Raw genomic sequence first — 19,455 nt, forward strand, 5'->3', positions numbered from 1 at the left:
TATTTTGCCACTTTTCTCGGGACTCGGCCAAACACCTTCTCCAAGTCAACAAAGCACAAGTAGCCTACAGTTTTTCTCCTTTTCTTGTAAGCTTCATATAGCAATAAGGCGAAAAAAAAAATGAAACACCATTCAGTGTGGCTAATCTTGTATTCTTGACAAATTGCATGATGCTACAGTAAAATAAATTGGGAAACGGAGCTTCGACTATTTCAAGCTAATCCGTGTAACGGTTTTTATAACGCGAGCTTCATATATGGCGACAGGGGTAAACGTTATCATCAACATAAGCTGGCACGTTTCGCATGAACAATTCGATACGTTACGATCAAAAAAGTCTAATCTCAATGGATAACCTCGTGTACATTCAGTCCTTTCCACAAAACATCAGTGTAAGCCAATATTGCATAAAACTATTTCCATTCAAAGAGTTTTCTTGTACTGATCGTAACTGATGTCTCCTGGCCCTTTTTCAATCATCAACAAGAGACCCCCGATAACCGACATCACCTTTAACATAATAAAAGTATTGTAATGGGGCATATCACATTTTAAGTGAAAACTTCGAAAACATTTATTCTCTTGAGCTTAGCAAGAGACTTTAGTAAACAGTCAGGGCAGTTTAGAGGCTAATTTAAGTCGACTGAAACATTCGCGAATCATCAAAACAAGACACCGCTTAGTAGCTAAGGAGAGGAACTACTGCGCAGTACAATCATCTAGGAGGAAAAGGTTTGCTAGGAGTTTGCTCAAAAAACTCGAGTGAGCTTGACGCAAATGCACCACATCAAAAACATACATGCGGTTGTTTCTGTAATTGATTCAATTTTAAATCTTTATCGTTAGATCGAGAAAACCTTTGAAACGACATTCCTGGCAGTTTCACATTATTGTAGAAACGTTGACACACTGACGCAGCTACAATGTTCGTCCTTTTTACATTAATTCAACGCCTACAAACGTCGAATTAATACACTGTAAGCGGCAATGGCTTTGGTTTCTGGGCGGTTAAGGAGATTGGCAGAGTAAAGTTTCAGATTGTCTAAGAGTTGCTGTCTGTGAATTATTCTATCTACTAGGTGCCGCTGAATGGAGAGCAGTCCTTAAAAAGCGTTGCGGTTTCTCCGTGCTTCCCAGGCCGAATGGAAATGTTCCATGCCACTAAAATCAATTCGGATTCCAAAAGCACTCCAGACCTCTCATGTCAATGCTGTTACAAATAACACGTAAGCATTCTCATATAGTTACGAAGTGAAACCGAACAAACATCACCTGGAAAAAGTCGTACTTGAGAAAATCATTCATTATGCTAGAGTAAGCCCAGAAGTTATTGGTTGTGAAGTTGACGATGAGAAGTCCGAAAACAAGAAGGGTCGAACACAAGCGGGCATGAAAGCCAACGGAAATGCAGAGCATGCACCCCAGTCCAACAAGATTAACAAAAATCTGAAATGTCAAAGATATTTATAGACAGGATTATCGACTTCTTTGAGGTAGGTAGAATTTGGAGTAACACAACAATGGTTGTCACCCATGTTTGACTTAATTCATAAAACCTGCTTCACCCTTTTAGGCGCAGTTAGATGCCTGCCAACTAGGTGCGCACACTGTGGCGCCCGGCCATTTAGGTGTGTCAAATTTATCAGAAATACTTTATTATACGACAGTTCTACCCGCTGCGTTACAAAATGAATATCACTTTGAAACATATCAGTGTGCACTTGTGCAGTACCTGACTAAGTGACTATACAAGTAGCCTACAACCCACTTACCAAGCTCTCTTGACGAAAAACAGTTACTCTACACTCAAGCTTACCACCCGCTTGAACATATGTTTAGTGTAGTTATTATATGACTTAACTAGAAGTGAACTCAGTCATGTTCGAAAACTTGAACAATTTATTGATAAAGCTTTCGCCGACGCAAACCTGGACTAACAACAAATAAATGCCGAAAAGGCGCATTAACAAAACCTGTAAATTTTTCATTTTAATATAACATTTTGTGTGAAAAGCATTGCCTTAGCTGCCAAGCTGATATAACCCGCAGTATTACCATCAAGCACCTAATGAAATAGACTTTACTGGGAATAGCACCTAAATGACCGGCCGCCACAGTGCGCCGCACCTAAACATCTTGACCCTACGGCGTGCGCATCTATTTGGCAGGCGCGTAACTGTCTACGCCTAAAAGACGTGCTTCAACCCTAAACAACTTCTTACTTACTCAACTTGAAGCTGAGGGATCTTATGTGCATGCGTTCATGCAAGGCTGATGCATGATATCAATGTGCCTGCTACTTTTCAAGTAAGTTAAAACTAGGACAAATTTCTAAGCTTCAAATGAGTTTATTTCTTGTCTGTTCATTCATTGTTAAAATGGCACTAATGCAAATACACAACACCAAGTAAGCTATGTACAAAACGGCAAAAGTAGCTTTCAAATTCAGAAATCAGATTGGTACATTTCAACAGCAGGGAGGCGAGTATTAGCCTTTAACAGCGAGCAGCCATGCACATAAACATTAAACAAGCAGTTTCTTTCAGACTTGCGTCTATTACAAAAGCTGTAAAATTTTTGTTGCGCAACTACCCAAACCCCTGATTGCAAGAGAGCAGTGGCACCAGCATGACTGTGTTCCACAAAAAGTCTGCTAAATTAAAAAGCGACATTTACGAGCACAACGGCACCATTGCAACAGAAAACACCTTTGAGCTACGCTACCTACTGTAATGAAATTGCACGAAAATTTGAAACCTATCAACAAGTTGTGTCACTAGCGAAAGACACCCACTTTAGTTAAAGAAACATAAAAAATTCGCAAACTTTTTGCATGAAAACTAATAACGCTAAGATACGTTTACGAGTGAGTAAGGTTGTAAAAATGAACCGCACATGATACTAAACACGGTAATCAATTCCAACGAATTAATGATGATAACATAGAAACTTTACGCGTCATATGCAACGTAACATGACAAAATTCGAAATAAATTCATTTCAGGTAATAGCAATGTCCAAAAAAACTTAGTAAAGATTGAAGCTACGATTTCATGCAAAACAGAATATGATAACTTTGCCTTATCGTGATCATAGCAATCTTAAACTACAGTAAGTATTTCAATCTAAAATCTAACTATCAAGTTGCAATCATAGGCATCAAATGGTTAAAATATTCGGTCAATAGCAAAAAGTTCAGATAGAAACCTGAAATGCAGAAACTAAACTCATGGCCAACAAACATTTCGAAAATTACATTGTCTCCAGCTTCAGTGCTACAAATCGATTGATAGAATTTCAAGGTGCAGTCAAAATTTTCAATTTAATTGTTGCTGACGTCCCAATTTTCTGAATTTGGAAACTTTTTCTTTACGCTGTTATCGCAAGAATATTACAAATAATGAAACTTGCAAAGCTGTCACCTGAACAGGAAACAAAAATCTTTTTTTACCTAGATCAATTTAAATCAACATTTTGTTTAAAACGCTAACACACATTCTTAAACGTCAAAATGTTATCAACATGATCAAAATAGAAAAAAACTGAAAATTTGTTAAAGTGGAGGTGACATCAGACGTGAACTGATTAATGTTTCCATGTTTCCTCAAATATATCAGACAACAGGAATTTTCACAATTACAACTCAGATGACCGAAAACCAATACTGAAATAAAAAAAAAATGCTTCCTCGTCACCACAATATGCTTCAGAAACTTCCTGATAAATTGGTGCCATTAAAAATTTTTTTTGCATTTTTCTGATGACTGCAGCCTAGGCTACCACAAGATACTGAAAATGATAGCCAGCTTTATTTCAAACGTTTCTTCAGTCAGAACGACTTACCAAAAAAACGCAAAAAATATCCTATTAGATGCCTGGTGAATAGTCTTACTCTGTATTTATATAAATAGCATGTTGAGTTTTGTATGTAATTGCACGGCGAAATAGCAGCTAAACAGCAAAATTTAGAAAATGATCTTCGATAGGCCCATACATATTTTTGTGTGGATCTACAATATATATACGCAACATTTACTATTACTTTACGGACAATTTAACGAAAGTTAGGAAAAACAATCGGCATTTGCTTCAGTTCACCTCAATCAGTACAAACTCGTGTACAAAAGCCACGGCAACACATCACAATTCCCAAACATTCACGAACAAAAATTTTACATCATTGAAAGTGATATAATTAAGGCTGTTCGAAACAAAATATTTCGTTTCGAAGCAAAATTCCTTGTCTTGATTTCGTTCCGAAATCCATGCCATTTCGTTTCGTTCTGCGTTCAAAACATACAAAAATTTTGGAATTTAAAAAGTGCCAAAAACTCATACTTTAAAGTGGATTCGCATTATGTTTTTCAAAGATTAGATAACAATAATCGCAACTCACAACGTGAAAAACTCTAAGCTAACAAAGTGCTCCTATTTCTCTTTATTATATTCGCCTCAACCCGGGATTCATTTTCCATTTATGTTGACAAATAAGGAATGTTATCTCCAATTTAGCGAAATTTGGAAAAAAAAACTTTAAGAGCTTTGGAACGAAAAATTTTGAATTGCAGAAATTTCCAAATCTGGAAAGATTTTATCAATAAATATTTGAATAAAACGCTTGAAAAGCTCAAAAATCCTTGTAATGTTGTACGTTTTAAAACTTGGCTATTTGTAGTTACAGTTTGGCTATAAAATTATTTTGGATTTGGCAGCCCTGGCCAGGGGATTGCTTGTACACCTAGCGCTGTAAAATCAGCGTATTCTTGGGATCGGTACATTGCATATTGGTAGATAATGTTTTAAAAGTTTTAAAATCGTTTTAAAATTTCAGTTTTACCAAACTTAGTTGTCCACGCTTCTGCAACCCAGTGTTTTGTTCTGCTTGGCGGAGAAAGGGAGTTGGCTGTCAATCTCTTTTCCTAGTGCCACATTTTTGCTTGCAAAGAAAGGATGCTTAAAATTTCCCTGTTGGCTTCTAAAGCAATAATGGCCTGCTAGCTGTAAAATATTTCGTTTTGAAATCACGAAATATTTCGTTTCGGAGAAAAAGCCTTTAAAAAAGGGTTTCGTTTTGACTTGAAAAAGTTGGTTTCGAACAGCCCTAGTAATAGTGATGTATTTTTCTGCATTTAGCAAACTCTTACTGATTTGTGTTATTATGAAAATATGCAGTGGCGCATGCAAAATTTTCTCATGACGTGCATGTCAAGAGATTGATATTTCTTTAAAAAAAAAAAAAAAAACGCCATTTTCATAGTCATTGTCAGTCATGGGTTCAAACTAAAGCCCAATGCGTGTGAGTGCTCATAGCCTGCAAAGCCTATGGTTAACAAGTAGTATGTAAGCTTACATGAACGATACTAGAATTTGAATATGAAATTGCGAGACTCTTTCAGATAAATTTTGCAGTGAAAGCAAAAACGAGCTGGTAATGCTTGCTAACTTTTCGAACAATCGGTGTGTAAATTAATTTTATTTGGTGCATACATGCTGAATGCTGATCCATGCTAAGTCACAAACTGACAGCAAGTAGAAGCAATTAGATTAGTAGGATAAATCTACCTAAAAAAGTACAACAAATTTCAATTAAGAATACAGGAAAAAACTTTTCAGCTTCGATGTAATGTCCTCATTAGAGATTTAAATCTAGATCGAAAAAGCAGGGCATCGAAAACTATAGCGCAAAAAGCAACATAACATGAACAGCTTTACAAAATTGAAAATAAACAAATGTATGATCAAATTTGAAAAACGGCCACACCTAATTTGTATGGCCAGTTCACTGGCAGGTCAAATCATTATAATTCAACAAGGGGTGTAACCCAATGTTTCAAAAACTCATGAATTTTTGATATAAGGTGCACTTGAATAAGCTAAATCTGATAAAAAAATTTCAGTGAAATCCATCGAGAAATGGCCGAGCTACACTGATTTGATTGTACCACTAGAGGCGCTGTGTGTGATAAGGTAAAAATACAAATATTGATAAAATTCGCAGTTCTAATGTTAGGAATGTGGCGAAAACTGGTAATGTACCATTTTTGGGGGTGTAGAATTCAAAAATAAGGTCAAATTAAGCAAAAAAGACTTGCAAATGGTTCAAAACTGGGATTTTATTTTCAAAAGTGACCCATTTCAAGCGCGTGCCCTCCGAAAAGGGGACGATGATTCGAAAAAATAAAAATAGGAAAATGACCTTCGGGAATCAAGGAATCATGTCCAATATTCAAAATAGGTGCCCCAATGCGTTGTAAAAAACTTGTAAAAACTGTATGAAAAATTGTAAAAACTTTTCATGTTTGAATTTGATCACTAAATTACAGTATTTTGTGCTATTTCAGAGTTTTTTTCATTGCAATTTGTCTATAAAATGCATTGCGGCACCTATTTTGAATATTGGACATGATTCCTTGATTGACAAAGGTCATTTTCCTATTTTTATTTTTTCGAAACATCGTCCCCTTTTCGGAGGGCACGCGTTTGAAATGGGTCACTTTTGAAAATAAAATCTCAGTTTTGACCCATTTGCAAGTCTTTTTTGCTTAATTTGATCTCATTTTTGAATTCTACACCCCCAAAAATGGTACATTACCAGTTTTCGCCACATTCCTAGCATTAGAACTGCAAATTTTATCAATATTTGTATTTTTACCTTATCGCACACAGCGCCTCTAGTGGTACAGTCAGATCAGTGTAGCTCCGCCATTTCTTGATGGATTTCACTGAAATTTATTTGATCGGATTTAGCTCATTCAAGTGCACCTTATATCAAAAGTTCATGAGTTTTTGAGACATTGGGTTACAAATTGCAATTTTCTTGTTGAAATATAATGATTTGACCCTAATAAAAGGTTCAATAACAGGGCTGATCTGGAAAGTCTGGTTTTAGACAATGAACTGACTTCAGCAACACATAGGCAGGTCAGGAGCATAAGAATCATAGATTGTCTTAAATTCGTGTCTGGTGAGGTTATTGACAGTTTTGAACTGCTGGTTTCGAAAAACAAGCCAATGCCAAAAAAACTTTGAAGAGGGGAACACAAACCAATTACCCTCCCTCTGCGTACACCACCGAAAATAGCATTTATAATTTTCATATTATATGTTATTGTCAATAAGTAGGTGAAAGTACACTATACACAATATATATCAATGATGGCTTGATAAGACAGCCTAACGAAAAAGCAAATATCCTATAGGATTTCACTTCATATTTGGTTAATACAACTTTTTCCGTTCATCCACGCTAACGCCGCCGGGTCCCAAAGCAACAACCATCATCAATCCTCCGATGACAGAGAGAGTTTGGAAAAAGTCATATTTAAGAAAGTCATGCATGGCCCTGGAAGATGCATAGGTCCAAAATTGGTTTTGATACATGTTGACCACAAACAACCACAAAACGAGAACCATGGCACACAGCTTGGTTTTGTAGCCAATACACACAAGAATCATCAAAGTCGAACCAATAAGATTTTGAATCATCTGCAAAAAAAAGATGTTATGAAGAAATAAAGTAAATATCTCATAAAGTCTTCTACTTTTATCATACTTTGATTTGGAAACTGATACTTCCACTGCACTAATGTCTTTCTGGGTTCACTGGCTTCTGGCTTCACTGCCACGCATATTATACAAATTGTATTCTCTGAAGAGTTTGATGCTGTGTTAAACAATCGAACGAAAGAAACAGCAAACATACATCAAGAAAATATAAAACCCTATGGAACAATTCACAAGAATTAGTTTTGCAATGTTCTACCAATGTAGTTAAAAAGTAATTGTAAACTCCCTCCGAAAAGTTTACAAATTTTGGTGTATTTTGTATGAACAGTTGAACACTGATTTCTCATGTATGTAATATTGATACTTGATAACTTTTTATGATTTTTCTGTGGCGGACAATGCAAGTTGTTAAGCATTACTGTGGGCTTGACAGTTTGACACCTCTAAAAGGATACTATTTTTTGATTAACAAGAGGTTTTTTGCTAAAGATGGTTCAATGCCACTGACTGATTTCAACACAGCAAGCGAATATCTTGCACGTAGTGGTCGGTAAATTACTTTTAGTGGGCCATGTGATTGGTGTGGCAGCATTTAAATTTTGGTTTATTACTGCAAAAAAATCATCAAATCATTGAATGCTAGTTTACAAGGCAAAATCACTTTTTTCTTACACTTTGTGTTTTTGTGGCACGTGTTGTTGTAGTCCCAGTCGATGTGCAGGCAGTTGTAGCCACTAGCGTAGAAACTGGGGCAGAAAAAGTCGGACGGGAGTTAGTGGTCTTTAAAGAACAGGTGAAAAATGGAGGTTCTACTCATTTTAAAATGTAACTGATAAAAATACCTTTTGGTGAATAATGACAGTAATGTATTTATACAAAATCCCACAAAGTTTAATAAAATGTAATATATTTTTTTTCTTTTAATTGACTGACCAGAGTGCTTAAAGACACTAATTCATAAAGCTTTTAATTGATGATACCAACAACAATTGACCAAACGCAAATGGTGTAAGAGCTCCTAAAAGGAATGTCAATAAACACGTGTCTTGCAGATACACCAGAAGATTATTTCGAACAAGTTCCATACTTAAAAATGAAAGCTAATCGAAATATAGCTATGTTTAGTAGTTAGTACTGTGTGGAAATGGTCTTTTTAATATTGGAAAAAATGAAATTAACCAGCAAAAACCATACTGCTAAGCAGCAGAATATCTCGAATCAAGATTTCATGGTCATGGGCTCAAACCAAGCTATCTACTTTACTACACTACCTAAACTAAACAGTCTGCTACTATTCGGAGAATCCGATTTGGAGATATCTCAATTCGGAAGCCTTTTTTGGAGTTTTCTAAAATCACACAGTGGCATTTGTTTATTTGAAGGAGTATAACACCGGTCAACAAGAAAATTTTATAAGCTGAACTAACAACCTTTTCTAGGTAATTCAGGTGTGCTGAGCTCGAATCTGAAGTCAGAATTTTCCTATCACGTCAGGATTTCAAGATAATTACACTTTTGTACGTTTCTTAGCAAAAAAATCAAGTTTTCTACAGTTAATTGTCTCCAACAAAGTTACACAATGATGTAATAATAACCTTTGGCTTTTCGATTTTGTGACATCATAATCTGTCATAATGGACAGCTGGTTATGTTCAGTTTTAGGTATTACATCAAGTGACTGTATCATTGGTTTTGAGGTTGTTGCTGTGTTTGTGTTGCAGTTATGCGCAGCTAATATATTTGGTTACGCTTAGTATTGTGTTTGGAGACATAACTTTACAATGTATCTTTTCAGGTTATTGTATACTTTTTACTAACGTAGTTAGCAATAGAGGCTGCAAGAAGTATGAGTTCTCGACCAAGCAGCTCAAGGTGAGCTTGCTTGAACCATCCAGACAAGTTTTGTTACATATGCGGAGAATACATTCCACTTTCCCACGGTTATAGGTGAATTGTTCGTAAAGCAATTTTTTGTAAACAATTGTTCGTAAAGCAATTCTTCGTAAAGCAATTGTTCGTAAAGCAATTCTTCGTAAAGCAATTGTTCGTATACATCAATTCTTCGTATAGGTGAATTGTTCGTAAACAGGTGATAGGTGAATTGTTCGTGAACAATTTTTCGCAACAGCAAGGTTTGTCTTGCAATTTCCGATGAAGGTGCGTAATGCAAATTTTCCTGAATAACCAAGTTACGACGACACAAACAAACAAGCACAATAAAAAAGCGCATTTTTTGTTATTTATTGGAATACAACAATTGTCTGTGTTTGGCAATTCTTTGCTTACACTGTGAAGGCACTGTCTTGAAGGTGCCGTCAGCATACCAGTGTTTTGAACGGGCAAGGAGCTGCAGATTTCTTTCAGTGGCAAAGAGGACCATACGGTTATATCCAGACCCAGAATCATAGGCCAAGAATGTTACACCAGCAAATGTTTGCTTGTACTCTACTGGAAGCACAATGTCACGGAGAGAATGTGGGATTGCCGGGCCTGCATTTTCCTTCAATTGCACTTGGGTGACTGCCCTTTTCATGCTCTGCACACTTGGCTTGACTGAGTCCAATAGTTTTTGCTGAGACGAGGTAACTTGGGGCATCACGACTGTCTTTTGCTGCACAACGAATATTTTCCATAACCTTTGCTGCTTCGACATGACCAGCATGATTGTGCTCACCTCTGGATTGTACAATGGCTGCCATAGCAGTTGTTACTCGTGCAGGACATTTCTTATTAAAATGCTCACATTTCCAATAAGAAGTTTCTTGCCCTTGTGCGTTAAGTGCACTATAATCTTTGTAATAAAGGTGGCCACTATACAAAAGTTTTGGCTTTCCTTTTTGGGACTCTACACTCTGTCTGCTTGTCTACACTCTACAGGTACAGCACGTCTTTAAGCACAATTAGCACATCTCTAGCATATAGGCTACCCTAATTGATTGTTCGTAAACAATTGTAACTGTTGTTTTAAAAAAAAGCTGTAGCCTAACTTTTATGAACATTTGTTTACGAACAATTAGTATTACGGTCAATTGCATGCCCAAAGAATTGCTTTACGAAGAATTGCTTTACGAAGAATTGATTTTACGAACAATTGCTTACGAACAATTGTTTTACGAAAAACTGTTTACGAAAAAAACGTCAGACACCCTTTCCCACACTATGAAGCTCTCCACCAGAGTCCAGTTTGCATACAAGCACTACTTTGGGTGTCAAGTCGGTGACCAAGACAAGAGCTGGGCCCCACACATTTGCTGCAATCGGTGCAGAACAGGCCTTCTGTTATGGCTTGGTGGTAAAAGGAAGGCTATGCCTTTTGCTGTGCCAATGATATGGCGTGAGCAAAGTAATCATCACTCAGACTGTTACTTTTGCATGACCAACATCAAAGGATTTTCACGCAAAAACAAGTCTAAGATTGAATATCCGGTTTGCCCTTCAGCTCTTCTACCCGTTATCCATGGTACTGATATTGCTATTCCGCTTCCTCCAGTTAGAGATGAGGAGTTCTTATTTAGTGATGAACAGTGAATGAGTAGTGAGGAGAATACAGATGCGGAAATGGAGGCATCTTTGTTGGATGAAAGAAGACCACTCTTAATCAATCAAGATCGCTTGGACGACCTTGTACGTGTTCTGTCTTTGTCCAAAGAGAAAGCGGAACTTTTGGGGTCTAGATTACAACGATGGAATTTGTTAGAATCAGGCACCACAATTTATTTTTTTTTTGTAAACGCAGCAAGAAAATTTTGCGCTTTTTACAACTGAAGATGTCATGTTACTGTAAAATTGTAGATGGTTTGAGGCAAGAGCTAGGATGTGAACACGATCCTGTTGTCTGGAGGCTATTCATTGATTCCAGCAAAACAAGTTTGAAAGCTGTGTGGTCGCACAATGGTAACAATCAGCCGTCTCTTCCTTTAGCACACAATATGTCATTATTTCGACTTGGTAATGTATGCAAAATTTACTTTCAATTCAAAACTTTTTACAGTTCGGCGGGACAATGGTGCCTTTCTCCCCCTCCCTGGCTATGCCCCTGAGTGATCACCTACTGAAGTTTACATTACTGTTGACTGCTTTTGATTGTTTACGTTCTTGTTGAATGGTCGATAACTGTTTTATCCTTATTGACTTTTTATGATTGTTTTAGCGCTCGAATTTTTGCTATACTGAAAATAGCAAAATTTGGTTCATGTCGGTATCTCAGAAACGTGATGTGATAGAGAAAATCTGACTTCACATTTGAAATCAACGCCCCAAATTTCATACAAATTTTTTTTTTGTTGACCATTGTAATAGAGATAAATCAAATAAAGTCCTAGCAAAAAAAAACAGTTCTCTAACAGCGTTTCATATCTATACTTGTTCCTCAAGAATCATTATCATGGTTTACATATCAGTGGCAAATATGGCAATCGCTTCCTTAAAACGAAATAAATTAACTGTATTAACGGTAACCTGTAGTAGGCCAACTACTTTTCTGTGTCAGTGTCCATTAATTAGACCTTTGTTCCATGTTTTATAATTCGAGAAATAAAACAAAGTAACTTTAGCGGTTTAACATGATGTATTACATACACAAATATAACATAATTAAAAATAAAATCTAACGTTTTCTACACGTACGTGTGTCCTCATCAAGAATTACATATTTGCAATATACATAAAATGAAAATTGTAAGGTAAATTTGACTTTGCACTATAACTGTATACTAACGACACTCCAGACTAAAAAGCACAAACTGAACGAGTGACACAGGAATGATTACAAGTAATTTATACGGTGGAAACAGATCACATGAGGTGTAAACTACAGGCATTTGACAAATAATTAGAACACACACAAGAGGAACGATGAGCCACAGGCCAATAACTGCCGGTTGAGAGACGAATTATTACGTTTGATTCTTAAGGCTTTCATGATCTTAGTCTGAAACTCGGATCTGCCTCGAGAGATGATTTCAAGTTGGTCGATTGAGACATTGTCAGTGCACGTTTCACAAAAGGCGATGTGCTCTTTAATTGCACTTTTGGTTGTTAAGTTTGGGTTTAAGTGCTCCCCGGCCCTTGTCAACAAATGTCTGATTAACATACCAATGTATGTCTGGTTTGCGTCATGCAAACAACTAAATTTATACACAACATTCGAAAAAAGAGCAAAGGGGGTAAGCGACTTCAGTTGAAAATATTGATGCACTTTAAGTGTTTTATACACAGGATGAATGTCACATGAAAATTTCTTTTTTATAAGTTTAGCTAGGTTTTTTGCAAAGCTTGTTGAATCTTTTCCTAAAAAAGAGTATACTAATAAAATAACTAAAATCTACTTCTTCAGGTGTGTCTTTTGGTTCATTAGCCATGAAGGTGTTTAAGACTTTATTGAAAAAGTGGAAAGGATATCCATTTAAATAAAACAAATTTTTCAATTTCTTGATTTATTTCTGAAACAACTGATTATCAGAACACACCAAAAGGAGCATGAGACAACAGACACAAAATTAAACCAGATTTCCATTTGTTAGGGCATAAAGCGTAATAATTTAAAAGCAAGCCAGTGTTGGTAGGTTTTCGCCAAATCCAGGTGTCAAAAGAATTGTGTTCAATTTCAACATCAAGAAATGCGATGGTACGGTATCATTAGATTTTTCAAGTGTGAATCGATATTTTTATACTGCGAGTTTAAGAGGTTTAAAAATTTTGAGCACGATTCATCATTATCAAAAATGGCAAAAATATCATCGACATAACGTAAATACAGTTTGGGATAAAAATTAAAGTTTTATAATTCCTCTGGCTTTTTCTAAGCCACAGTGACAGAATGTAAATAAATGTCTGTTCACGAGACACTTAAAAGATCGGAAGTTAGAAAGGTCTGTAAAATTAACATAAAATCAGTCAAATAGTGAAGGCCTGAAGGGTCTGTAAATATTTGTTGGTGTGACCCTCAAAATAGTTCTAAATCCTCGCGACCTAAACATTTCGAAAGCACATAATTTTGTAAAAAGTACTTTGCAATTAAATGTCTTACAGCTGCAATTTTCTCGCACAAAATTGCATCAAACTTAGCACATCAAAGAGAAAGTTATCGTACTTACTTTAGTGACAAGATTTATGTGTTAAGAACTTAGGTGTTTTGTTTGTAGGAAAAGAGATGAAGGAAGGGATTTAGTTAATGACGATGGTTCTTTCTGTCATGGAATTGAAACAATGAATGCAAAAAATTTTCATACGAAAATCAGAGAACTTGTGTGCGGACCGTAACATTATACAACAGCAAGACATTGACACTAAGAAAGAGTGAAAAGCAATCTTGACAGGATTGTATGAGGTAAAAACGAGGACTGAGGAAAAACTTTGAACTAATGGATATGCTCGGAATGGCCCGTTTCGGTGAGTCCGATCCCTCATTTTTTTTTTAATTATTGGGTACCATAGCCTAATTATCATTGCCGTTTTAGGGTTAGGGGTTAGGGTTAGAGGTTAGGAACTCACTGAATCGGACTCACCGAATAGTAGCAGACCCGGATATGCTAGAGATGAGGGAGACTATGGATTAACTTGCACGGAAAAATGGAGTAAGGTGGTATGGAAAGTTTCAAAAGGCATTGACTTCGAAGGTGGTTGAGAAGACAAAACGGGAATGTCCAAAAAGAACATATGTGAAGAATGAGGCAGATAAGGTCGGACTGAAAGAAGATGGGATTGACAGAATGAGATGGAAAAAAAGAGTGAAGAGAATCACAGCAATGAAAAAACCAGTCAGCTTCACTGACGAGGACAAAACCGAATTTGGATAATGATTATCAAAATTTAACAAATCAGCTCGACGTGTTTCTTCTATTTCTAATCTTGATCTGCATTTGTTTTACATATATAAAAATACAGTCAGAAAACGTCATTTTCCAAAAGCAGATAGTTCCCTATGGTAAAAGAACATTCAATGCAGCTGCTGAGGACTGTGGATATTCTTTTGCAAATAAAATCTAAAATTCAGTTGAAGTTCTCTTAGTATTAAGGGCAATCTTTACAGGCTCTTGGCATGTCAAATAATGCTTCAATCAAATCTAACGATAGATGGTATTTGATATTATGAAGGGTGATATATAGTCATATTGTTGTGGTGTATTCAGGAAAGAATTTATAAAAACAGTGTGAAACCTCATAAAGATGACTATTGTGGCATTGCTTCACAATATTTTGACTAAACCCGTTTCTTCGAGAAGTAGTTCAGCTCAGAAAATTAATATATCTATTCTTCCCCTGTCAACTTGACCAGCCCATGTAACCTTTCTTTCTGAAGACTTTTGACCTTGTTGTACCATGTGATGTCACATTACGTGTGGTACCAAGCTTTTTTCAACTTCTAATATAGCCTACTGCAATTTCACTTTTAATACAAAATCTATCACAATAATCTAGCCATTGTATACTTCAAATCTGACATCGTTAAAGCTTAAAAAACTCACAAATTTCATAGTATGCCCTTTAAAAACGCACATGAACTCTTGAGTAGGCCACTGATCCGGCCTACCCACTTTAATCTGATTTACAAATCATGCTCTGGTTACCTCTAATCAAGGAAAATGTCTTGTGTTTGCCATTGTAGTTATATAGCTATTGCCAATAATTTATTTTTTGTTTTACACAGTTTGATCCACCGAACTTGCTTCTACTGTTTGCATTACAATCGCAAACATTGGATTTTTAACTCATGGTAATGGTGCCCAACCTTTTTGTTGCATTTCTCCTTTCAGTGACTTAGGAACTTTTCATTCCACCCATACCTATGCTATTCGGTGTGACAAATTGCACTCATAATCATTTATCAAAAATGCTTCATTATACGATAGTTCCCCCGCTGTGGGCACTGTGCAGTGCCTGACTATGCAAGTAGAGCCAAGAACCCACTTAGTACGCTCTTTTGTTTGAACAGGTGCATGAGGTGAAAGGAAGGATGAAGATTTTTATTAGGTATTTCACTATGACCTGAATGACGCAAGGCCCAAATGCTGCAATATGTCAATGACACGATATTTGATTATTTTGTACTCAAATTAGTTGAATTAGGTAACAACTTCATTTATCACAATAGCAATTCCATGTTTTATACGAACAAAAATACAAAAATTGTTTTCTGCACTTGACAAAATAAAGATAAAACTTGGTTATTTCTCACTAAAACTAATTGTTTTGTTTGTTTTTTTAATACGGTAGTAATTTCATATGCCACAATCAATCAATCACTGGTTTATTTTTTTCTCAAATTATCACGACAAATACATTGGTACATTACATAGAAGTGAGAGTGGAAGGAAGCGAAAGACCTTATGAGGTCACCAAGTCAGCTTCCACCCCGGTGGCAGTACCGTATTTTACAAAAAATTACTACCAATGAAAATTATACTGAAAACACTTAGAGAAAATAATGAAACGTTGAATAAGGTTACAATCGCAATGTGGGGGTTAGTAAATGCAAGCCAAAACATGAGAAGATTGTATATGAACATAACATAAAAAAACAAAACAAAAACAGAGAAATCAAACAAAACACAAATTAGATCCCAAAAGTTGTCAGACATGTCAAATCAATTCCACTGAAAAATACACAGCAGGGTTGCATTTAGCAAGAGTAACAACCGACCAAATACGTTTGATATTGCTTTTTGAATGAAAAGAGAGACAAACATTTAATTTCTGAAGGAACCTTACCCCATGCTTGGGGTCCCAAGTACTGTAGCATTTTTTGCCCGGAGTTATTATTAGTTCTGGGTAAGAAATATTGGGATTTTATCTTGTGGCGAGTATTATATTGATGGATATTATTTAAATCATTAAAATAAGCACTAAAACAATCAGGTAGAAGTCCATTTTTATATTTGTGCATGAAATTGGCATACTCAATTTCAATAAAGTCATTAAGCTTGGGAACATCAAATTTAACATATAATAAATTTACAGAGGGATGTCTGGGGTAAAATAAACATGCTCTAAGAGCTTTATTTTGAATAATTTCAATGGGATGTAAAATAGATTTATCAGCCCTACCCCAATTTATTAATGAATATTGTAAATGAGATTGAAAAAGAGCAAAATAAACAACACGCAATGTACTAAGTGGTACAAAATGTCTGAGCTTATATAAAATTCCACAAGTTTTATTTAGCTTTGTGCGAAGACAAGTTAAATGTGATTTCCATGATAGCTTGTTGTCAAGGGTAACACCAAGATATTTAATTGAATCTACTTGTTGAATAGGATTTCCATTAATACTTAATTGAAAGGATTTGGCTTTGAAAGAATTTTTACATATTATCATGTATGCAGTTTTTGAATAGTTAATTGACAGCTTATTTTGTCTCATCTAAATATCGACAAATTTCATTTCTTTATTTACTCTTTTTTGAAGGCAAGTTAAGTCTTTATCTGTCATATGTAAATTGGTGTCATCAGCAAATAATGTTGTTTTAAAATTTGTTGCATTTGGTAAGTCATTCACATATAATAGAAAGAGTAATGGCCATAAAACAGAGCCTTGAGGGACACCACATTTTACCTGTTTAAAGTCAGATGTATTTCCAAGTATTTTAGTACATTGTTGTCTATTAGATAAGTAGGAAGTTAAAAGATTCTGAACTTTACCTCGAAGGCCATAATTGTAAAGTTTACTTAGTAAGATTTTATGATCTACAGTATCAAAGGCTTTGCTTAAATCCAGAAAAATTGAGCATGTAAATTCCTTTTGATTCATGGCAGATAACAGTTCATCATATATTCTTGTTGTGGCTAGTGAAGTGGAGTCATTACTTTTAAAGCCATGCTGGCATGTAGACAAAATGTTATGTTTGTTGAGAAATTTATTAATTCTTTGATATAGAATTTTTTCAAAGATTTTAGAGAATGTCAACAGTAAAGAAATTGGTCGAAAATCAGTTAAGGCTTTGGGATGAGGGTGTTTTGGTACTGGAGTGATTTGTGATAGTTTTAGACAATCTGGATAAACTTCTTGACCAAGGCATTTGTTGAATAGTTTGACCAGGACAGGAGTAATGACAGATTTAGCTAATTTAACAGTTTTAGTGGAGACACCATCCAAACCAGGAGCTGTTTTTGTTTTCATGCCATTGATACAATCAGAGATTTCGCTTTCAATAATATCTTCAAAAGCAAATGATTTTAATTGACTTTTTATATCACTACGTGGATGTACTGATGGTATTTTAGCTGCCATTTTTGTTTCTATTTCAGTGAAATGTTTGTTGATTAGATTTGTAAAATTCATAGAATCAGTTTCATACGTTGTGTCATCAATGATTATATGTTGAGGTAAATTATTTTTTGAGGAAGAGTTTTTGTATGTAGTTAGATCATTAATCACTTTCCACATTTTTCCAGAATTATTTTTGGTTAAACAGATTGTAGTAATATTGTTTTTTTGCAATTCTTTTTAAGTGTGACAGTTTATTAGAGTATGCTTTGTAGGAAAGAATCTGTTTAGAATCATCATGCCTGTAACACAATCTGAAAAGTTTATTTTTTGTTTTGATTGATTTGTAAATGCCTTTAGTTATCCAGGGTTTAAGTGTTAGTTTTTTTTCACGCCTAGATAATTGTCTTAGAGGTGCATGTTTGTAGCAATTTCAATTTTTTTCACTTACAATAATGAAGCTGCCACTAATTCATTTGTTGCTCTTTAATCTTAATGACACATTTGCAAACAGCTCATACTAATCAGAAATGTTTTTAATCAGAAATGATTAATCAGAAATGTCTGCTTTTACATCGTTTTAACGTCGCTAAACGTTGAAATAAGACCCTAACCCTAAAACGGCAATGATAATTACTAGGCTAAGGTACCCGATAATTTTCAAAAAATCACCGAATAGGGAACTCTCTGAAAAAGGCTCTCACCGAATCAAGCCAATCCGTCGGCGATGGGCTTCGCAGACCACTCCTGGCACACAGGCATCAACAACTAAATTTGTATAATATGCTGGCTGAAGGATGATTTTTGATTATAGATGCCTTATAAATTTGCACATTCACTAGCAACCAAGCCTATCTCGTCTAGTTTAGTCTCCACTAAGTTTGACAAAACGTGATGTCATATCACTAGGTGGCATAGACAAGTTTGCTACTTCCAGGTAGCATAAGGGAGAAGCGCAAGAGAGCGTGGGAAAAAGGTCGGTTTCTTGGCTTTGGGCCTCAATCATAAGGAAGTGAGTTTTTCAACCCTACTTGAAACGATTAGTTTTACGCATGCAGTACGTCTAGTCGTAAAAATGTTGATGTTGTTAGCTCATTTTATCAACCTCGTTTTGCTAATTACTTATTTTCACAGCACAAACAACGGCGAAGTGTTTTCTGTTTTTTTATCGAAAGTCTTTACAGTCTTTTATCGAATACCGTATAGCCTATACTCAAGTATAGGTCGAGATGTTCGCAACTGATTTTCACCTCAAAAAGACAGGTTCAACTTAACACGGGACAAGCTGCAATTGTCTCCAGCTCGGCAGTTTTCAAAATGAACACATTTTTGCTGCGCCAAAATCATTGCCAACGTAGATTTTGGCCGTAGATTGGGTCGAAAGTGGCCTATTTTTGCTTAATTATGATACACTCTCGCTTGGCTAAAAAACAAAAACATAGCTTAAAGCAGGCAATAAATTTAGAAATTTCTACAGCAAACATTTTTATTCCGTTACAGAAAACTTCTTTGTTATAACTTCTGATATCAGAGCGAATATTAAGTCTTTCTTGGCCTCTATGAGTCTATGTCAGGGGTTCCCAACCGGTGGTACGCGTACCACTAGTGGTACGCGGGAGCTTTTCAGGTGGTACGCGAGCAGCTCTCCGTTGCATGTGATATGTAGTAGTATTGTCAAATAAAGTTGGCCTATTGCAACAATTATTTAATTTTGAGTTTCTAAAATATGCGAACAACACTTTTAT

General features: G+C 35.7%; 1 protein-coding gene across 2 annotated transcripts in view; it reads right to left on the reverse strand.

Moving 5' to 3' along the window:
- Positions 1-249: 249 nt before the first annotated feature.
- LOC145774844 (surfeit locus protein 4-like) overlaps positions 250-19,455 on the reverse strand; it is a 96,996-nt gene continuing 77,790 nt past the window's right edge. The window contains exons 6-7 of one of the 2 annotated variants that reach the window (XM_082586171.1): positions 1,273-1,446; positions 250-510 (exon numbers count right to left, since the gene is read on the reverse strand). In XM_082586171.1, coding sequence (XP_082442297.1) covers positions 424-510; positions 1,273-1,446 — 261 coding nt within the window. In that variant the 3' untranslated portion in view covers positions 250-423. Of the gene's footprint in view, positions 511-1,272; positions 1,447-6,681; positions 7,486-19,455 lie in introns of those variants that run through there. The other variant, XM_082586170.1, reaches the window with a different exon arrangement.

The sequence above is a fragment of the Aplidium turbinatum genome, chromosome 7 (genome assembly GCF_918807975.1).
Source record: "Aplidium turbinatum chromosome 7, kaAplTurb1.1, whole genome shotgun sequence".
In the NCBI taxonomy this organism is placed as follows: domain Eukaryota; kingdom Metazoa; phylum Chordata; class Ascidiacea; order Aplousobranchia; family Polyclinidae; genus Aplidium; species Aplidium turbinatum.